A 15,399-nucleotide genomic window follows, 5' to 3' on the forward strand; every position below is an offset into this window, starting at 1 on the left:
AACAAGATGGGCGTTTGGCGCTTGTTTCAAGTAGTTGACATATGTAGTCTACAGCCGGTGGCAGAATATAGTTGCCCACCAACAAATATACACCAAGTGCTATTGACTATATACTCCGCACTATAACACCAGACATTATAGTATAAAACGTCACGGCCAGTATCCGACCGATTACATGCTTTTCCCCCCATATATTTATCCCCTCATTCCAGCTTTGTCTGATCGTTAGGCGTCGCAGGATACCAATCCTGATTAAACGTCGCATTCAACGAAACCGCGCCCACGGTCCTCCCATCCTCCAGCCTCATATAGGTATCAACCTCGAACCTCTTCAGCCTCTCCTCATCCAGCACAATCTCACGCCCGCCCCGGATAAAGTCGCCATAGCCCCCGTAGCCAGTATGCTGACCATAGCACAGGTTGATGCCCCTCGCGACGATGCCCGTCCCCGGCACTTCCCCGTCCCACCTATAGCACCACGTATTCGCGTGGTCGTGCCCGTAAAACAGTCCCATGAGGCCGGGCGTGCTGGCCAGGGCACTCATAAACGGCACGTCGAACCCTCCATACCGGCACCGGGGGTTGTCCCAGTCCTGCGTGCCGTTTGCGCACCACCCCTGCGACTGCTGCGACACCTGCTCGAGGTCGATGCCCGGGTTGCGGTTGGGGTGGATTCGGCGCTGCGCGTGGCTCGTCGCGTTCGGGGGGATGTGAACGAACGCGAGCGACGGGATCACGCGGCCTGCCCTCTGGACGAACGCGGCATTCGTCCCCTGGAACCATTCTACCACCGTGGTGTCTACCCAGTTGGGCTGGGGGGTGGGCGCTCCCGCCGCCGTTGGCCTCTGGTAGTACGCGCCTCCGCGGGAGTCGAAGAACCAGAGGAGGAGCTCGGGGTCGCAGGCCGTGGTGTCCTTGCACGAGCGGGCGTATACGGGCAGGAAGTAGTTGGACACGCCGGCCTCGGCGGTCCTGACCATGCGCTGCGTCCGCGCCCCGACGTACTCGTGTTCGCGGCTGAAGATGTTTTCGGCGGACAGGGAGAAGGTGTGGTCGTGGTTGCCGTAGGTCGAGGCCCATGTGAGCTTGCGCTCGACAAGAGGCGCGACCAGCGGGTCGATGTAGTCTGTGCTGTTGTCCTTGAGGGTGACTTCTCCGGTGATGAGATCGCCGTTGAGCACGACAAGGTCTGGGCGGTCCTTGTCGAGGACATCGGCCATGACTTGAATCGTCTTGTTGTCTTGCTTGGGCCCGCGGGGGGTTGCGGCAGCTGGCCTCGGTTAGTGGGTGTTGAGTCCGTGGACGAAAGTGGGAGACGATACGCACATTCCGCCAGGTGAAAGTCTGAAAAGACGGCTATCTGGAATTTTCCATCGTCACGGAACTTCAAGCTGGGCAGCTTGGCGTTGTTGGTGCAAGGGATGGCAGTTTGGTGGGTGAAGCCAGCCAGCGCGGCGACAAGCAGGATAGACCGAACCATGGTGATTCGTTCGCCACACGTGAGAAGAGGACGGTGATGTGGTTGTTGGCATGAGGCAAGAATGCGACATATATAAGTGTTTTTGTTGCCGCTCGTAGGATAGTGGAGCGAGACATGATGTTGGGAACCGTTGGTTGTCGCGCAGCGCCAATAAGTAGTGAGAAATTGAAAACGTGGCTGATGTCTTGAGATCAAAATTAATAGTTCATCTGGTTTCCATCGGCTGCATTATTTCGGTATCCTGGTCCGCGGTGTTGAGTGTGCTGACAGAGCCAGCACGTGGAATCGAGTTGGATGCTCAGTCGCAATCCAAACTTTGCCTTCTTGGCCGACATGGACTAGGGTGAGGGGAAAGGGGGAACGGAATTAGTTGGGCTTATTGGGCGAGCGAGTGGCCTAGTTGGGAAATCGCCAACAGGGTTGCTGCAAGAGACGATATTGAGAATGGGGTCTTGGTTGGGACCGCCAAGCCTAATTTCATGCATAAAGCCTAAAGAATATCCGTAGTGATGTAACGCCAAAGACGTCGCTTGCGCTTGTGAGCCTGACTGATCAAAACTATCAACAAACGGTTGCGGCATTAAAGCGACTATCATAACAGCGCCTCGTTCCCATATAACCATGGACCTACACTCTTCTAAATTAGAAAAGGCCAACTCAACAAGCATATTATGGTAAACTAATATCAACGAATATAAGTGGTGCTAAATTCTTCGGTATTGAAGCCCATTTACTTGATAGCTGAAACTTCAGTGACTTTTGAAACATTCATAGCTAACATCAACGCTCGGCTTACCACACATTTGAGCGGTAAACATACAAGGAGCGTAGTGTGTCAAGTAGTAGAAAATGCCTTGGAATACTATAAACTACATATTTCCCCACACCCCTCAATTCCCTCTTCTCCCTTTATGAAATCGTGTGGAACAATACGCGCACTATTGTATGCTTTCTCATTGAATACGGCTTCTAAGGCGTCGAAAGACGAGAGGCGAGCAACCACTGCTTCTTTATCCTCACCATTGCATTGATCTTTCACGTCATGTGTCAGGACTAAATATTAACTGACTACTTTCATAAATTCATTCTGTTCTATTCTTGTTGTCGATGTGACAAGGGTTCAGTATGAAGGCTTCGAGCAGAAGGGGCTCAATTCAATAATAATCTCGAAGGGTCTCCAAGGTCTTGAGTTACTATAAGAAGGGAAGAGAAGGGTGACCGCCTTATATACATAAAAGGAACGCCAGGGCCTAGGGTCCTTACCTGGGCACGTGTTCTAGCTGTGTAACTAACAAGTCCTGTATCGGCGAAGCCCCTTTGTTGGGCTTCACGATCTGTTGGGCCTTTTCCGTGTAACAGTCGACCTATATTCTAGAGCCAATTCATCTCGACGTAGATAGCTTCTTAGCCATCCTTTTAAACATTGAATGTCTACGATTTCATGTCATCTAGAAGTCATGTCAAGTGTGCTTGTTCTGTCAAAAGACGTGACCCCTGATACAAGACTGCTGGAAATTCAAATAAGAGACGGCGTTGTCGATTTTGGCATATGCCTTCGGACCTATCACTTGCCAGTCCCAGAGGGCAGTAATTCGGTTCCTCATCTCGCAGTCCATCGAATATGCAAGTTGTCACACGGAAATGGCCGGTTACACGAGGGCTACGGTCGCGAGACTCGGGCAAAGTCCCTCACCGACTTCTTGTAGTTAAAGACCCCTTTAGCCAACGAGGCCTTAAGGAAGGCCAAGGACCTTTGATACCAAAGACTGTTATTAGATGAATTGAGTCATTGCTCCAAGGCTAAGCCCTTGTCACACAAGTGGTCTTTAATGGTACTCCCGCTTCTCGAGGGCAAATCGCTGCATATAAGTCAAACTTGTAAATAGGACTGTAACAAGAGCTTAATAGGGCTCGGAGCGTAAAGGGTTCAAATTCAAAGATAATATCGAAGAGTGTCAAAAGTCCTTGGTTTCCAAGAGCAAAGGAGGGAACAGCAATCACTTATTTATACATAAAAAGAACGCGTGTGTCTAGGGCTCTTGCCCGGGCACGTGTTTAATCTGTGTAACTAACAGGTCCCTTGTCGGTGAAGACCCTTTATTTGGCTTCACGATCTGTTGGGCCCTTTCCGTGTAACAAGGACATTCATTTTAGGGATTCTTCAATTTCCGGTTGTTTCGACAGTGGACCGGCGGTTGTGGCCCGACTTCTACGTTGCATAGATGGAGCTTGCCCCGTACATGCAAAACCTGTTTTCCGGTTGCATCATCAGCCGCACCACACAGCTCGGCTCTTGACGCCTTGGGATCATGCCCGCAAGCCTTAATACGACCACGCATAGAGGCTCATGGCCAAGAGGGAACGTAATCGTTTGAACAGACCTTCCAGAGAAGACGCTCTGCCAGATTCGCCTGCCACACACCCAAAAATTTCTTTTCCACAGAGGTCTGGCTCACAACACTTGCCGTTCCAGAAATGGCAGGAAACCTGTCCCTTTCGTAGGCGAGCTGAAGAGTAGAATACTATTCTGATAGGTCACCTAGGTTGCGAAAAATAGCTTCTCGTACAATGCTGTGTCTAAAGATTCAAGGACAACTAGCCTCTTCGTCTTCCGAGAAACAAGGACCAATTTCCGTATGCTCACTAAAAAGCATTTTTTCCGGCTGCTCATTTTTTCTTTGCAATATTCGAAGCCTACGGGGATCGCGGAGCAGTGGGATTAATGAACAAGATCTTCCGAAGCGCCGCTATAACCAGCTATACGCTGGAAAATATGCGTCCCATATTTTTAGACTCCATCTCTCAGTCTGGGTGGTCTCTTTGACCTTGAAAATACATTGTGCATCTATCCACAAGTATGAGATTAGTTCTAATAGAGTAAAGCGAGCCAGATGGGATCATGTTCTTATAGTGTACTATAAGATAAGGATATATCATGCGAAGAGATTGCGTGGAAACATGTAGCTTTCGTTGGTATTATTAAATACAGAACACATAGTTTCCTGCATTTCCGCATTGTTAAAAATTCCGACTCATGTTGCGTTACTGATGATAAAAAAAAGTGCTGTGTGCTGTAGCATGTTAATTAATTGTGAGGAAAACCGCCACCCCAAGTTTCCTGTACTGACACAGCGGATGCCACTGCAATATTCTATCCAAGAATGAGAAGCGTGTTCAGGGCCACTTTATTGGAGATGGTGATGTGCGGTTAACAGGTGGTGGAGGCAAAAACAGCTCATCTTCTGACGTCTCTGATCCATAAGCCTTTAAAAGCTATACACTACAAGACACTAATAACGTTTTCTTGGCCCGTGATAACAGTCTGCCACCGGAAGCGTGGCTGTTAGCTCCACCCTGTGAAACCAAATGTAACGCAGCATTGGCCGTTTTCTCATCCACTTGCATCATCGCCTGGCCTTCTAGCCTTGGTTCATTTTATTCCATTTCGATATGCACTGGCGCTAGCCTCTTGCGGAGAGTTGGAGTAGATTGAGTGCTGGATGGACCCGCACATGGCTGGATACGCTAGATCATGGTGCAGACTCTCATATGGTGCGTCGTGGCCTGTCGGTCAACGGGCCGCAGCCCATGTGCCGAGTTGATTCGACCAGACGCCCGTTGACCAAATGGCGGGCGGCGCGCACGTCACCGTCGTGCTGCATATGGCCTTTGCGCTGGAAAGAAGGGTACATGTATGCACTGCCTAGAGAGAAGATGGAACGGTTGTGGCACAAAAACGCCCACACCGGTAGGCGTCAATCGAATGTCAATGTGAAACGCCGCCTGGCATTTATGCGTGTGGATGAATGGCGGGGCAAGATCATCGACGAGATCAACTTGACTTGTTGGGGCAATTGGGCAGGCTTGTATTGGCCAATGATGAACCAGACATCTGGACTTGTGAACAAACGGCCACGACGGCGTCTGGGGAGGCTGCATGCACAGTTGCGCTCCTCAATACCAACACGATGCCTTCACCGCCTTGATGCGACAGGACGATTGCCTTTGTTTCTTTGCTAGTAGTACTCGGTACTTCGTGTTCTTTGGGGCGGCGGCGCACATCTTTGCCTCTTCCAGTTTTCGACATCCCTGTATACATGCTTCCTGGCGCGTGGCCTGGGAAAAAAGGCTCGAGGTAAATGGGGGTGGTGGTAAATGGGGGTCACGACAATCGAGGCGAGGCCAACGACGGCGTGGAAAGGGGCAAGAGGGGGAGATGAGGCCGCCGGGGGGCAATGGCCAGGGCGAGCATTCGCCGGGGATATAGCAGACATGATGAATACTCCAGTCCTCACAGAGCATGTTGACGAGATGATGCATCAGTTGGGGCGGCTGTGTCCGTCTCCAGATTCTGTGGTGCATGACAAGTGCTGCATGGTTTTTATGCAGTTGGGTTGGGCTTGGCGTGGCAGACAGCATTTGCGATGAATGGCACCAGTAGATCAGTCTCTCACCACCTTTTGATGATATCACGTCAGCTATCGTATACGACATGCTGGTGCACAGGTCCAAGGAGTATGCTGGATGTGCTGCTGAGCAAATGTTGTATATGGCATCTGCCCAAGGTACATATTAGCCGAGGTTTGTCCAAGCATCAATACAATTAATTGGCAATTGAAGGCGTTCTGACTTCTTTTCATGTTACTTTCTTGTCATGCTATCCTTCTGGTTATTCGTATTGATTGTAACAAAGGCCATTCATGCTATTAGTATCTACACTACGGAGAAGCAACAAGACCTTGGGATTGCATAATTTACAAAGCTAATGTATCACAAGTGGGGGGGACTGATCAGGACGAAGGTGATGTGCATTTTAGGTTATGCACCTTTGGTTCCAACAATCAATGGGTATAAATCTCCCACGGGCCACGCACAAGTCGCAGCACGGTCGGTTTTATTATGCCAGTGTCGCTTGCTAGAGTGTGGTAAGGGACAAGGTGCAGACAAAGTCTCTCAGGGTGATATTAACGAGAACTAAGAAATAAGTCAGTACATGCGTGGCCACCTAGGTGCATATCATTATGATAGAAGCATTATGAACAGTCCTCAGTACATTAATTGAAACTTTTTTTTTTGGCAAAGATACACGTAGAGAAACCTGGGAACCTGACAAGGGTGCTCTGGAGTACCTAGCAGATACAAAATGCTGCATCGCACTCAGGGGGATGATTGCATGTACATGTGCACAAGTACCTGCCCACTTCCAGCACCCTCATCCCCCACTCCAACTCCCGCTTCCATGTTCCCCCCTTCTCCCCCATCAGCCTCTTCATCTGCCTGATGCTCGTCTACCTGGAATTCGGCCACAGCCATTTCACTCATCTCGTTTCTCGTTGCCCTCAAAGTTTATATTGTATTCTACAGCCTAATCTTGTCCTGATTTGTACGCCGTCCCCGTGTTTGGCGAAACTCGGCCCCATCCAGTCTAGCAACCCCGTCTGACGTCTTGCAGAGATTGGACGCCGCCTCACGCCATTGTCATCGGTTGCCGTTACGCCATACGCTGTACCTGTTCAACCAGTTCGTGTCAAACTGTCAACTGGCCGGTACGTGGAAGCACATTGTGCAGTTCTCGGTTGGCCGCTAAAACTGACTTGACACCACCAGACACAAGCTGCTGTTCAACTCCGCTCAAAGCAGCCACCAAAAACTGGAACCAGCCGTCCCTCTTGCAACCCCCCCTTGCTGCCCTGGCCCGCCTTTAATCTGGGTCAAGCTCAACCAAAGACCTTTTCCTGTGCCTGTCACTGGATCTCAACCTAATCCAACGCCCACAAGTCGTAGCGGAGCGATCCACAACCACCATATCTGAACGTCTTGGCCCCCCGGCCTCTTTCTTCGCTTTACCGCAATCCAGCCGCTCGTTGTTCTTTTCCTCTGCCCGAGACGTTTCCAGCCATTGGCGAGGCCATACAGAGAGGGAGGCCTTGAGATTCCGGCCCGCGCAACGAGACTGAAGCATCGACTCGACATAGTTCTCAAGTACCTAGGTAGCGAAAGCTTGTCACCGCCTCATTTGTCGATTCTTCCCCCTCTCCCCGCCCGGCTTCGCTCCGCTGTCGTTTCTCGCCTCTCGTTTCTCGCCTCTCGCTGCCCTCTCCTACAATGGGCGACTACGACCGCACTCAATCGCTGGACGCTGGCGTCGCAGATGGACCATCAAAATCCCAATTCAGACCTGCGCCTTCCCCTTCTGGATCCAAGGTTCCTCTGTATATGCAGAGCTCTGACGGCAAGCATGTGCTTGTGAGAAGAGTGCGGCGAAAGGAGGATGGCTCGTGGAAAGATTTCGCCCGCTGGTTTGTTGAAAATCAGATCAGTACGTCTGCTCTGCCCTCAATCGCAGCTGCCAGGAACCTACAAATTGCGGGGGAAAAAAATTTCCCCCAATGCCTTGTTTGGCCTCAATTGCATTTGTGGGGATTGGTGGTCAAGTTATCATCATCGGATTGATTGAATTCAATCTCATGTTATGTTTTAACACCCCAGAAAGCTTTTTCTAACACATGTTTCTAGGCCTCTCCTTCAACCTCCTCGCACTCCTATTCCTCTGCCACAATTTTATTCCGAAAGCTCGAGCGCACACCCGCAAATATTTCCAACTCGCCTACTATAATGCCAAAACCGGCCAGTATGCTAGTGGGTTCGACGACACTTATTTCATTACTTTCTGCATTGTCCTCTTTACTCTCCTGCGAGCTGGCTTCATGGAGTACATTTTGGCCCCGTTTGCCAGAATGCAAGGCGTGACCAAGAAGAAGGACCAGATTCGGTTTACAGAACAGGCCTGGTTGCTTGTTTATTACAGCGTGTTTTGGGCCATGGGCGTGGTGAGTTTGCCGTCTCGGACTGCCAGTACGCTTTGACATGCTAATGCCAGTTATTTTGTACAGTATATCTACTGCAAGTCGCCGTATTACCTCAATCTGCGTGAAATGTGGACCGACTGGCCAAACCGAGAAATGCACGGACTGATGAAGGGATATGTTTTGGCGCAGTGGGCTTTTTGGTTGCAGCAAATTATCGTCCTCAACATCGAGGAGCGTCGCAAGGATCACTGGCAAATGTTTAGCCACCACATTATTACCACGGTCCTCATCTCCTCCTGTTACTTCTACCATCATACTCGTGTTGGTAACGTCATTTTGGTCATCATGGATGTGGTGGACCTGTTCCTGCCGGTATGCTCCTCGTCCATTGAAGTGGCATGTCACTTCCAAATTTTGCTGACAAGATGTAGGCTGCCAAGTGTCTAAAGTATGCGGGGTACACAACTCTTTGCGACATCATGTTCGGCGTCTTCATGCTCTCATGGCTTATGGCCCGCCACTTCGTCTATGTCATGGTTTGTTGGTCAGTCTACGCCCATACTCCCGAGATTATGCCCTCGGGCTGTTTCCGCGGCAGTAACGACCACCTAATTGGACCCGAGGACCCGCCCGCCGGTCTTTCGTGGCTCATTGAGCCATTCCTCAGCTCCACCGGACGAGTTTGCTACAATGAAACTGTCAAGTGGTCATTCCTGACCCCCTTGCTCGCTCTGCAGGGCATTACCATCTTCTGGTTCACCATGATTGTCCGCGTAGCCATGAAGGTGCTTCGTGGTGACGGAGCAGAAGATTCTCGGAGTGATGACGAGGCTGTCGAAGACGAGGATGAATACGTCTATGAAGAGGCAGAGCCTCTCGAGGAGGAAGTCGACGCCGATGAGATCGACCTTCGAAGCTGGGAACGAAGAACTGGCGTTAAGCGACAGGCCAGCAGCTCCGGTGTCAGCCTCCCGGGGCATAGCGATCGCAAGGAATTACTGGGACGTATTGGTTGTGAGAAGCAAGTTGATTAAGGAGGTAGGGACAGCGGAGTTAAAGGCGTTGAGACTTACTTACTGCTCAAACCCATTTCTCCCAGACTCCAATGATTCGTTGAGGCTCAATCGGCCTCTTGCATTCAAATGTTGGGCGTGGTTCTATTTTTATGACACTGCTTCGTCTTGTTGGGTTAAGTGATGACGCCGGCCCGGACTTGGAACGGGGACGGGGAACCGGACATTGCCATAGTTGATTGTTATTTTCGTTTCTAAAGGCTCGGAATGGTATATACATCGTGCGCAGTGATTGTGCAGATGCAAGATGACGCATGAGAGCGGGAACTCCTAGACTTTGCATTAGCTGAAACAGCTCATTATGGATCATGAGTAGGGGCCGGGCCGTGATGTGAAGGTGAGGTGAACATGATGTGCGGTTAAGGATGCTTCACGTGTTCAAAACGCATCACGCGGAGCAGAAGCCTTGCTTGGTCTCAATTGAGCCGTGGATTCACAGGGAAGAAAATTGTTAAAAGCCAATCAATCATGGGAAACGTTATATCCAAGAATGCAATGCAATCCGCTCCTTTATACATGGCTTTCAAATCACGGCCAAACACGGCCATTTCCATCCGGCCTCGACGGGGCCCATTGTTCCAAAACCACGTCATTTCCCTTGCAGAATCTTGACCGCCATGTCCCTCAGCTTGAATTTCTGAATCTTGCCGCTCGCCGTCTTGGGATAGTCGTCGACCCAAAAGACGTGTTTCGGGACCAAGTGGCTCGACAGCTTGGACCGCACCCACTCCCTCACGGCATCCTTTTTCAGAACCTTGTCTCCCTCCTCGCCGGCGTGCTGGCCGTCGTCCCCTTTCCACCCGCGATGAGGCACGATGAAGGCGGCCACGGTCTCGCCCAGCCTCTCGTCGGGCACGCCCACGACGCTCACCTCCATGACGCCGTCCAGCTGGAAGAGGCAGTTCTCCACCTCGAGCGGGTGGATGTTCTCGCCGCCGCGGATAATGAGGTCCTTGATGCGGCCGGTGATGGTGACGAAGCCCTGCTCGTCCATCTGGGCCTCGTCGCCCGAGTACATCCAGGTGGTGAGGCCGGGGGAGCCGTCGAGGCGGGGCTCGGCGACGCGGACGTCTGCGGTGCGGGCGTCGTCGCCAAAGTAGCCCTTCATGACGAGGTAGCCGGCGGCGGCGAGCTCGCCGGGGGTGTTGAGGGGCGCGAGGCGGGCGCGGTCGCGGGGGTCGACGATCTTGACGGCGGTGTGGGGCATCGGGGTGCCGACCGAGGCGGTCCGGCGGTCCGGCGGGTCGGCCGGCGACGTCATGCAGCTGACGGGCGAGGTCTCGGTCATGCCGTAGCAGATGACGAGGTCGCGCAGCCCGAGGCGGCGGCGGATCGTCTTCATGAGGGCCTCGGGCACCGAGGAGCCGGCGACGATGCCCTTGCGCAGGTGGGCGGGCGGGCTGGCCACGGCGCCGCCAGCGTCGAGGGCCTCGAGCACCGCGACGAGCATGGTGCTCACGCCGTACAGGCCCGTGGCGTCGTGGTCGGCGCACATGCGCAGCGTGGCGACGGGGTCAAAGGCCGGGCTGGGGAACAGGATGGCGCTGCCTGTCGTCGCCGTCGCCATGTATCCCAGGATGCAGCCGAAGCAGTGGAACAGCGGGGGCGGCACGACGATGCGGTCCGCGGGCTCGAGGCCCATGCGGTGCGCGATGAAGATGCCGTTGTTGAGGATGGACCGGTGGCTGAGCATGGCGGCCTTGGGCATCGACGTGGTGCCCGACGTGAACTGGATGTTGATGGTGTCGGTGGCATCCAGCGGCGCCGAGGGGATGACGCTGCGGTCGGAACCGTCGAGGAGCGCGCGGTACGGCGTCAGCGCGCGGCACTCGTCGAGCTTGAAGCGAACGTCCTGGTGGGACACGCGGTTGTCCACGACGATGATGCGCTTGAGGCTGGGTACGCCCTCGCTCTGGGGTGTGGACGCGCGCAGGTCGCCCGCGATGCTGGTCAGCAGCTCCTCGTTGCTGCGGCCCTGGCCGGGCTTGTAGGCCAGGTCGGTGACGGCGCCCATGATGAGCACCTCGGCGGCGAGGTGCTTGAGCGCGGCCTCCACCTGGGCCGCGTTGAAGGACGGGTTGAGCGGCACCAGGACGGCACCCAGCTTGAAGCAGGCGTAGGTGAGGGCAGCGAACTCGGGCGTGTTGCCCTGCGATATGGCCACGCGGTCGCCCTTCTTGACGCCCAGGCTCGCGAGCGACGAGGCCAGCCGGTTAGAGAGCAGGTCCAGCATGTAGTATGTGAGGGTTGTCTCGAAGGCAGCCGGCGTGGGGGACCGCGTGATGACGGCCGCGCGGTCGCCATGACGCGAGACGACCTGCGCAAAATGTTCTGGGATCGTGCCCATGTACAGCGGCGGCTGTGACGAATGTTAGCCATTGTGAGACGAGGTTACCCGGTGATTGACACTAGGGGCTGGCAGCAACGAGGCCTCGCGGCTCATCCGCTCGTCGGACATTGACGAGACGCCATCGCGGCCAACACCTGGAAAGCAACATCAAGCACAAATACACACCTCGCTCGGCCCAGTCCGGTAACTCAATCCCTCCGTCGACATTGCCCGCCGCGCACCGGCAGCGCTCCAGGCCCTCCCGCTCACCCGCCGTCCTCCAGCAACGCGCAGCAGCGTCCTCATCCTGCGGGCCCTGTGCCGTGTCCAGCTGCGGGACGATATACCCAGCCCGGGTCGCGTGCCAACGAAGCCCACCGCGATCCCGTGATGACGTAGTATGCACAGCCGGCAGGCTCAATTGGCGCGTCCCGGCCCTCGACAAAACGCAAAAGAAAAGCGGCAATTCGCGAAAAGAGCGCGCTCTGCGGGCGGAACCTGCGCAACAGCGAGATGTTGACGAGCAGAGAAGTCGTGAGGGCGGAGGAGGTGGTGTCTCATTCCCCTCACGCAGCCTTGCGCCGTCATCCAGTCTGTTGGCTGGGGTTTGTCACCCTCGGCTCAGCAGGCGGCTACGATTTCCCCACATCCATTCATCATCTTCATGGTTTCCTCGCTCCAACGGCCGCTTACCCCACACCGCGCTAGGCAAGGAATCGTCAAGTGGCTTGTTGCTGATTAGGCAATTTCGCGAGATGCTCATCTCTAGTACGGATTTATCGTCGGGCCTGGATATAGTGTTTGAAGTCAGCGAATATGGTACTATTCGTGTATGAATGCCCTACGCGAATCATCTGCGACGAAATCGAGTATGCCACCCCGGAATGCCGGGAAATCCATCAATCAAATCGTAGCCAAATCGCTACATTGATGACTGAAGATGGGACGACGTCGACTGAGGATATTGCTGACATTTGAGCCCCCTCGAGATACACATGTACTACGGAGCACATATGTCGTGGATCCCGGCCCGGGAGGCGGGGCCGTTGCATGCGGCTCGAAAGAGATGTCAGCACGCTAATTGTTCGCCGAAAAGGTCGCCTTGCACTGCAGTGTTTGCGTGCACAAATTACAAAGTCACAGGCTCTAGGCCGAGTGGGTTGAAGCTGCGCGAAAGATTAACCGGGTAAACAGTTGCCCTTGATCTTCTTCTCTTCCAGTTGTAGGTTCAGCTATCGTGCTGGCCGACATCGACCGGCATCATGTCATGCCAAACGCCAGGAAAAGAATATTAGCATCAAGACTTGTTAGGGCACAGGAATGTATTTATATCTTCTCACCAACCAATAGAAACGCCAGACCGCGGTACTGGAGTTTGGTGTCGGCAAAACTAAACTCCGTCCACATGCACGCTCGCGAAGCTGCGCCCAGACAAGTTGCTGCAATTGACCCCTTTCAGCATTGCAGAGAGCAGCCAAATAATGGCCAGATCATCTCATTTCAACAACGGCATAGTAGAGCGCTTGGTGCATTATGAACGGGACCAGTTTATTAGAAGCGTACGCAATCGCGAGGCTGAAATTCTCCAACTCGCCTCAACTAGCTGCGACAAAGGTCCCAGTTCCTTCTTCCAGGCGCCAGCGGTAGGCGACTATTTTACCCAGGGAAGCTACAACCTCTGCTTCTTTATCCAGTTTTCAGACCTGCAGAGATGCGTTTTGCGAATTCCCTTGCGACCCTGCCTCGGGTATTGCCCGGGCCGCAAGATAAAAAGCGAGGTAGCTACAATGCTGTAGGTACATGGTCCCTTCAAGGTCGGTCTTTTGCTGACAACAGTCAGCTGCCTTGAAGAAAACACAACCATACCCGTTCCAAAAATTCTAGCTTATAGTGAGGATGCCAATTCAGACCCCCTATCGACATTCATTATTCTGGATTACGTTGACGGCACGATGCTCTCTAGTACTCAGATGGAGAAGCTGAATTCGCAAGAAAGGGAGCAACTCTATACGTCATTGGCCGACATTTACATACAGCTCAGACGACTGGAATTTCATTCCATTGGCAGACTTGAGCAGACGCAAACCTTGACTGGGTTCCAAGTTGGTCAAAAGGCAGCTACAATCGACATCAACATGCAACAATTAGAGGGCTTGGATCCGTTTGCCGTTCAGGATGCGCACTCTGACGACCGTGGTTGCATGCAGTCGGCTACCGCTTACGCAAATATGTTACTAGACATTGGCTACAACGCATTTTTTAAAAGCCGAAACGCCGTCGAGGTGGGCATGGGCCGAGATGCCGTATATCACATTACCTCTTTTACCAGCACGCCAAACAATGGATTGACCCGACGCTGGATAATGGCCCGTTTGTGCTGGTCCACGGTGATCTCCATCCATCGAATTTAATGGTCAACGACAAGATGCGCATCATTGGTGTTCTTGACTGGGAATGGAGCCGCGTTGTCCCAGTCCAGTTTTTCGTTCCGCCCCTCTGGATCAGCGGCAGGACTACAGTCGAATTAGCTGGACACAACACGTGGCAACTCTTTCTTATAACGTCATTCAAGGAATTCCTCTCCGTGACTGAATCCCGGGAGCTATACATGTTTGGCAATACATTGCTTTCTCGTGAGTGGGCAGAACGGTCCACGCGCGCAGAGCCACTAGTTGCCAACGCTCTAGAAAACTGGACAGACTTGGATTGGTTCGCGTATCGATACCTGAGCCGTGCAGACAAAGAGGCGGCGAAGGAATCCATTAAGACCTTTATAGATGAAGATCCGCTACGGAGGCTGGTTGCGGAGATGAAGGAGCGGGATGCAAGCGCCTATCATAAAGAGTTTGCCAAGGTGATGGATACAGGGATCCCTCCGAAGAAACAACCTGTGTTGTTGATCTTTCTTGGACAGCTTTCCAGGGTCTTGCACGCTGGCCCAAATACCGCCATCATTGCATGTGTGGGTGTCCCGATCATGTTGTCCCTCATATGGAGAAGACCGTGGTCTAGCCCCAGCCGTCCAGTGTTATGATCTCTGTCTCTGTCTCAAGCTCGGTTTGCTCATCTGTCAGCTTCTCAATTGCCATGTCGAGTGCATCCAATTCGTCTTGCAGCTGGAGCGACGACTCGTCAGCAATTTCCCGTCATTTGCCTTCTTCAATGTTGTGGCCCTGGCTAGCCCAGACTGGACGGCGCCGACACACCCGTCGACCACCAGTCCCATTTTCCAGGCACCCTGTCCTGTCCACCGGCCTTGCCTGCCCTTGTATCAAATCTGGTCCAGTCTTGCCGCCCCTTCTCGTGGCGGTTGTCAAGTTGTGGCCTGTCCGTAGAGTGACGATGCAGCAACGTTTTCATCTTCAAAATCTCGGTTCACTGCTACCATGGCCCACGGCTCATTGTGGTCCCTCTACTATCAGCCGAGTATTATGCATGACGACTTCCATGTTCCTTCGACTCTCGTTGCAAACGGTTACTTAAAGGGACGATGACGAGAAGCAAATATCAAGTCGGACACTATCGCCGAATTATAAAAAGTAGGTTTAAACTTATTATATGAAGTATTTATATTATAAGGCGCTTATTTATATCCTAGCCTTGGTTTTATAAGATTATTTTTATTTTTATTTTTATTATAATATATTATATAAGCTAATAGGCTATATTTTAAAGTTAAGATTGGGATTTTTCATCAAGGGCTACTTA

The 15,399-nt window shown here is 52.7% G+C and overlaps 4 protein-coding genes across 4 annotated transcripts; 2 read left to right on the plus strand and 2 right to left on the minus strand.

Moving 5' to 3' along the window:
* Positions 1–203: 203 nt before the first annotated feature.
* Positions 204–1,480, minus strand: MAA_08453 (Metallophosphoesterase; the record flags this gene model as incomplete). The annotated part of the gene is made up of 2 exons (XM_007826451.1): positions 204–1,270; positions 1,327–1,480. 2 exons carry the CDS (start codon positions 1,478–1,480, stop codon positions 204–206), a joined length of 1,221 nt encoding a protein of 406 aa, XP_007824642.1.
* A 6,105-nt stretch (positions 1,481–7,585) lies between these two features.
* Positions 7,586–9,323, plus strand: MAA_08454 (TRAM/LAG1/CLN8 like protein; the record flags this gene model as incomplete). Its single annotated transcript, XM_007826452.1, has 4 exons — positions 7,586–7,799; positions 7,997–8,310; positions 8,374–8,661; positions 8,721–9,323. 4 exons carry the CDS (start codon positions 7,586–7,588, stop codon positions 9,321–9,323), a joined length of 1,419 nt encoding a protein of 472 aa, XP_007824643.1.
* A 628-nt stretch (positions 9,324–9,951) lies between these two features.
* Positions 9,952–11,709, minus strand: MAA_08455 (AMP-dependent synthetase/ligase; the record flags this gene model as incomplete). Its single annotated transcript, XM_007826453.2, has 1 exon — positions 9,952–11,709. The coding sequence occupies one exon, from the start codon at positions 11,707–11,709 to the stop codon at positions 9,952–9,954; it is 1,758 nt and encodes a 585-aa protein (XP_007824644.2).
* Positions 11,710–13,643: 1,934 nt separating this feature from the next.
* On the plus strand, positions 13,644–14,725 carry MAA_08456 (Protein kinase-like protein; the record flags this gene model as incomplete). The annotated part of the gene is made up of 2 exons (XM_007826454.2): positions 13,644–13,973; positions 14,021–14,725. The coding sequence occupies 2 exons, from the start codon at positions 13,644–13,646 to the stop codon at positions 14,723–14,725; spliced, it is 1,035 nt and encodes a 344-aa protein (XP_007824645.2).
* Positions 14,726–15,399: the final 674 nt, after the last annotated feature.

The sequence above is a fragment of the Metarhizium robertsii genome (genome assembly GCF_000187425.2).
Source record: "Metarhizium robertsii ARSEF 23 chromosome Unknown MAA_Scf_2, whole genome shotgun sequence".
NCBI lineage: Eukaryota > Fungi > Ascomycota > Sordariomycetes > Hypocreales > Clavicipitaceae > Metarhizium > Metarhizium robertsii.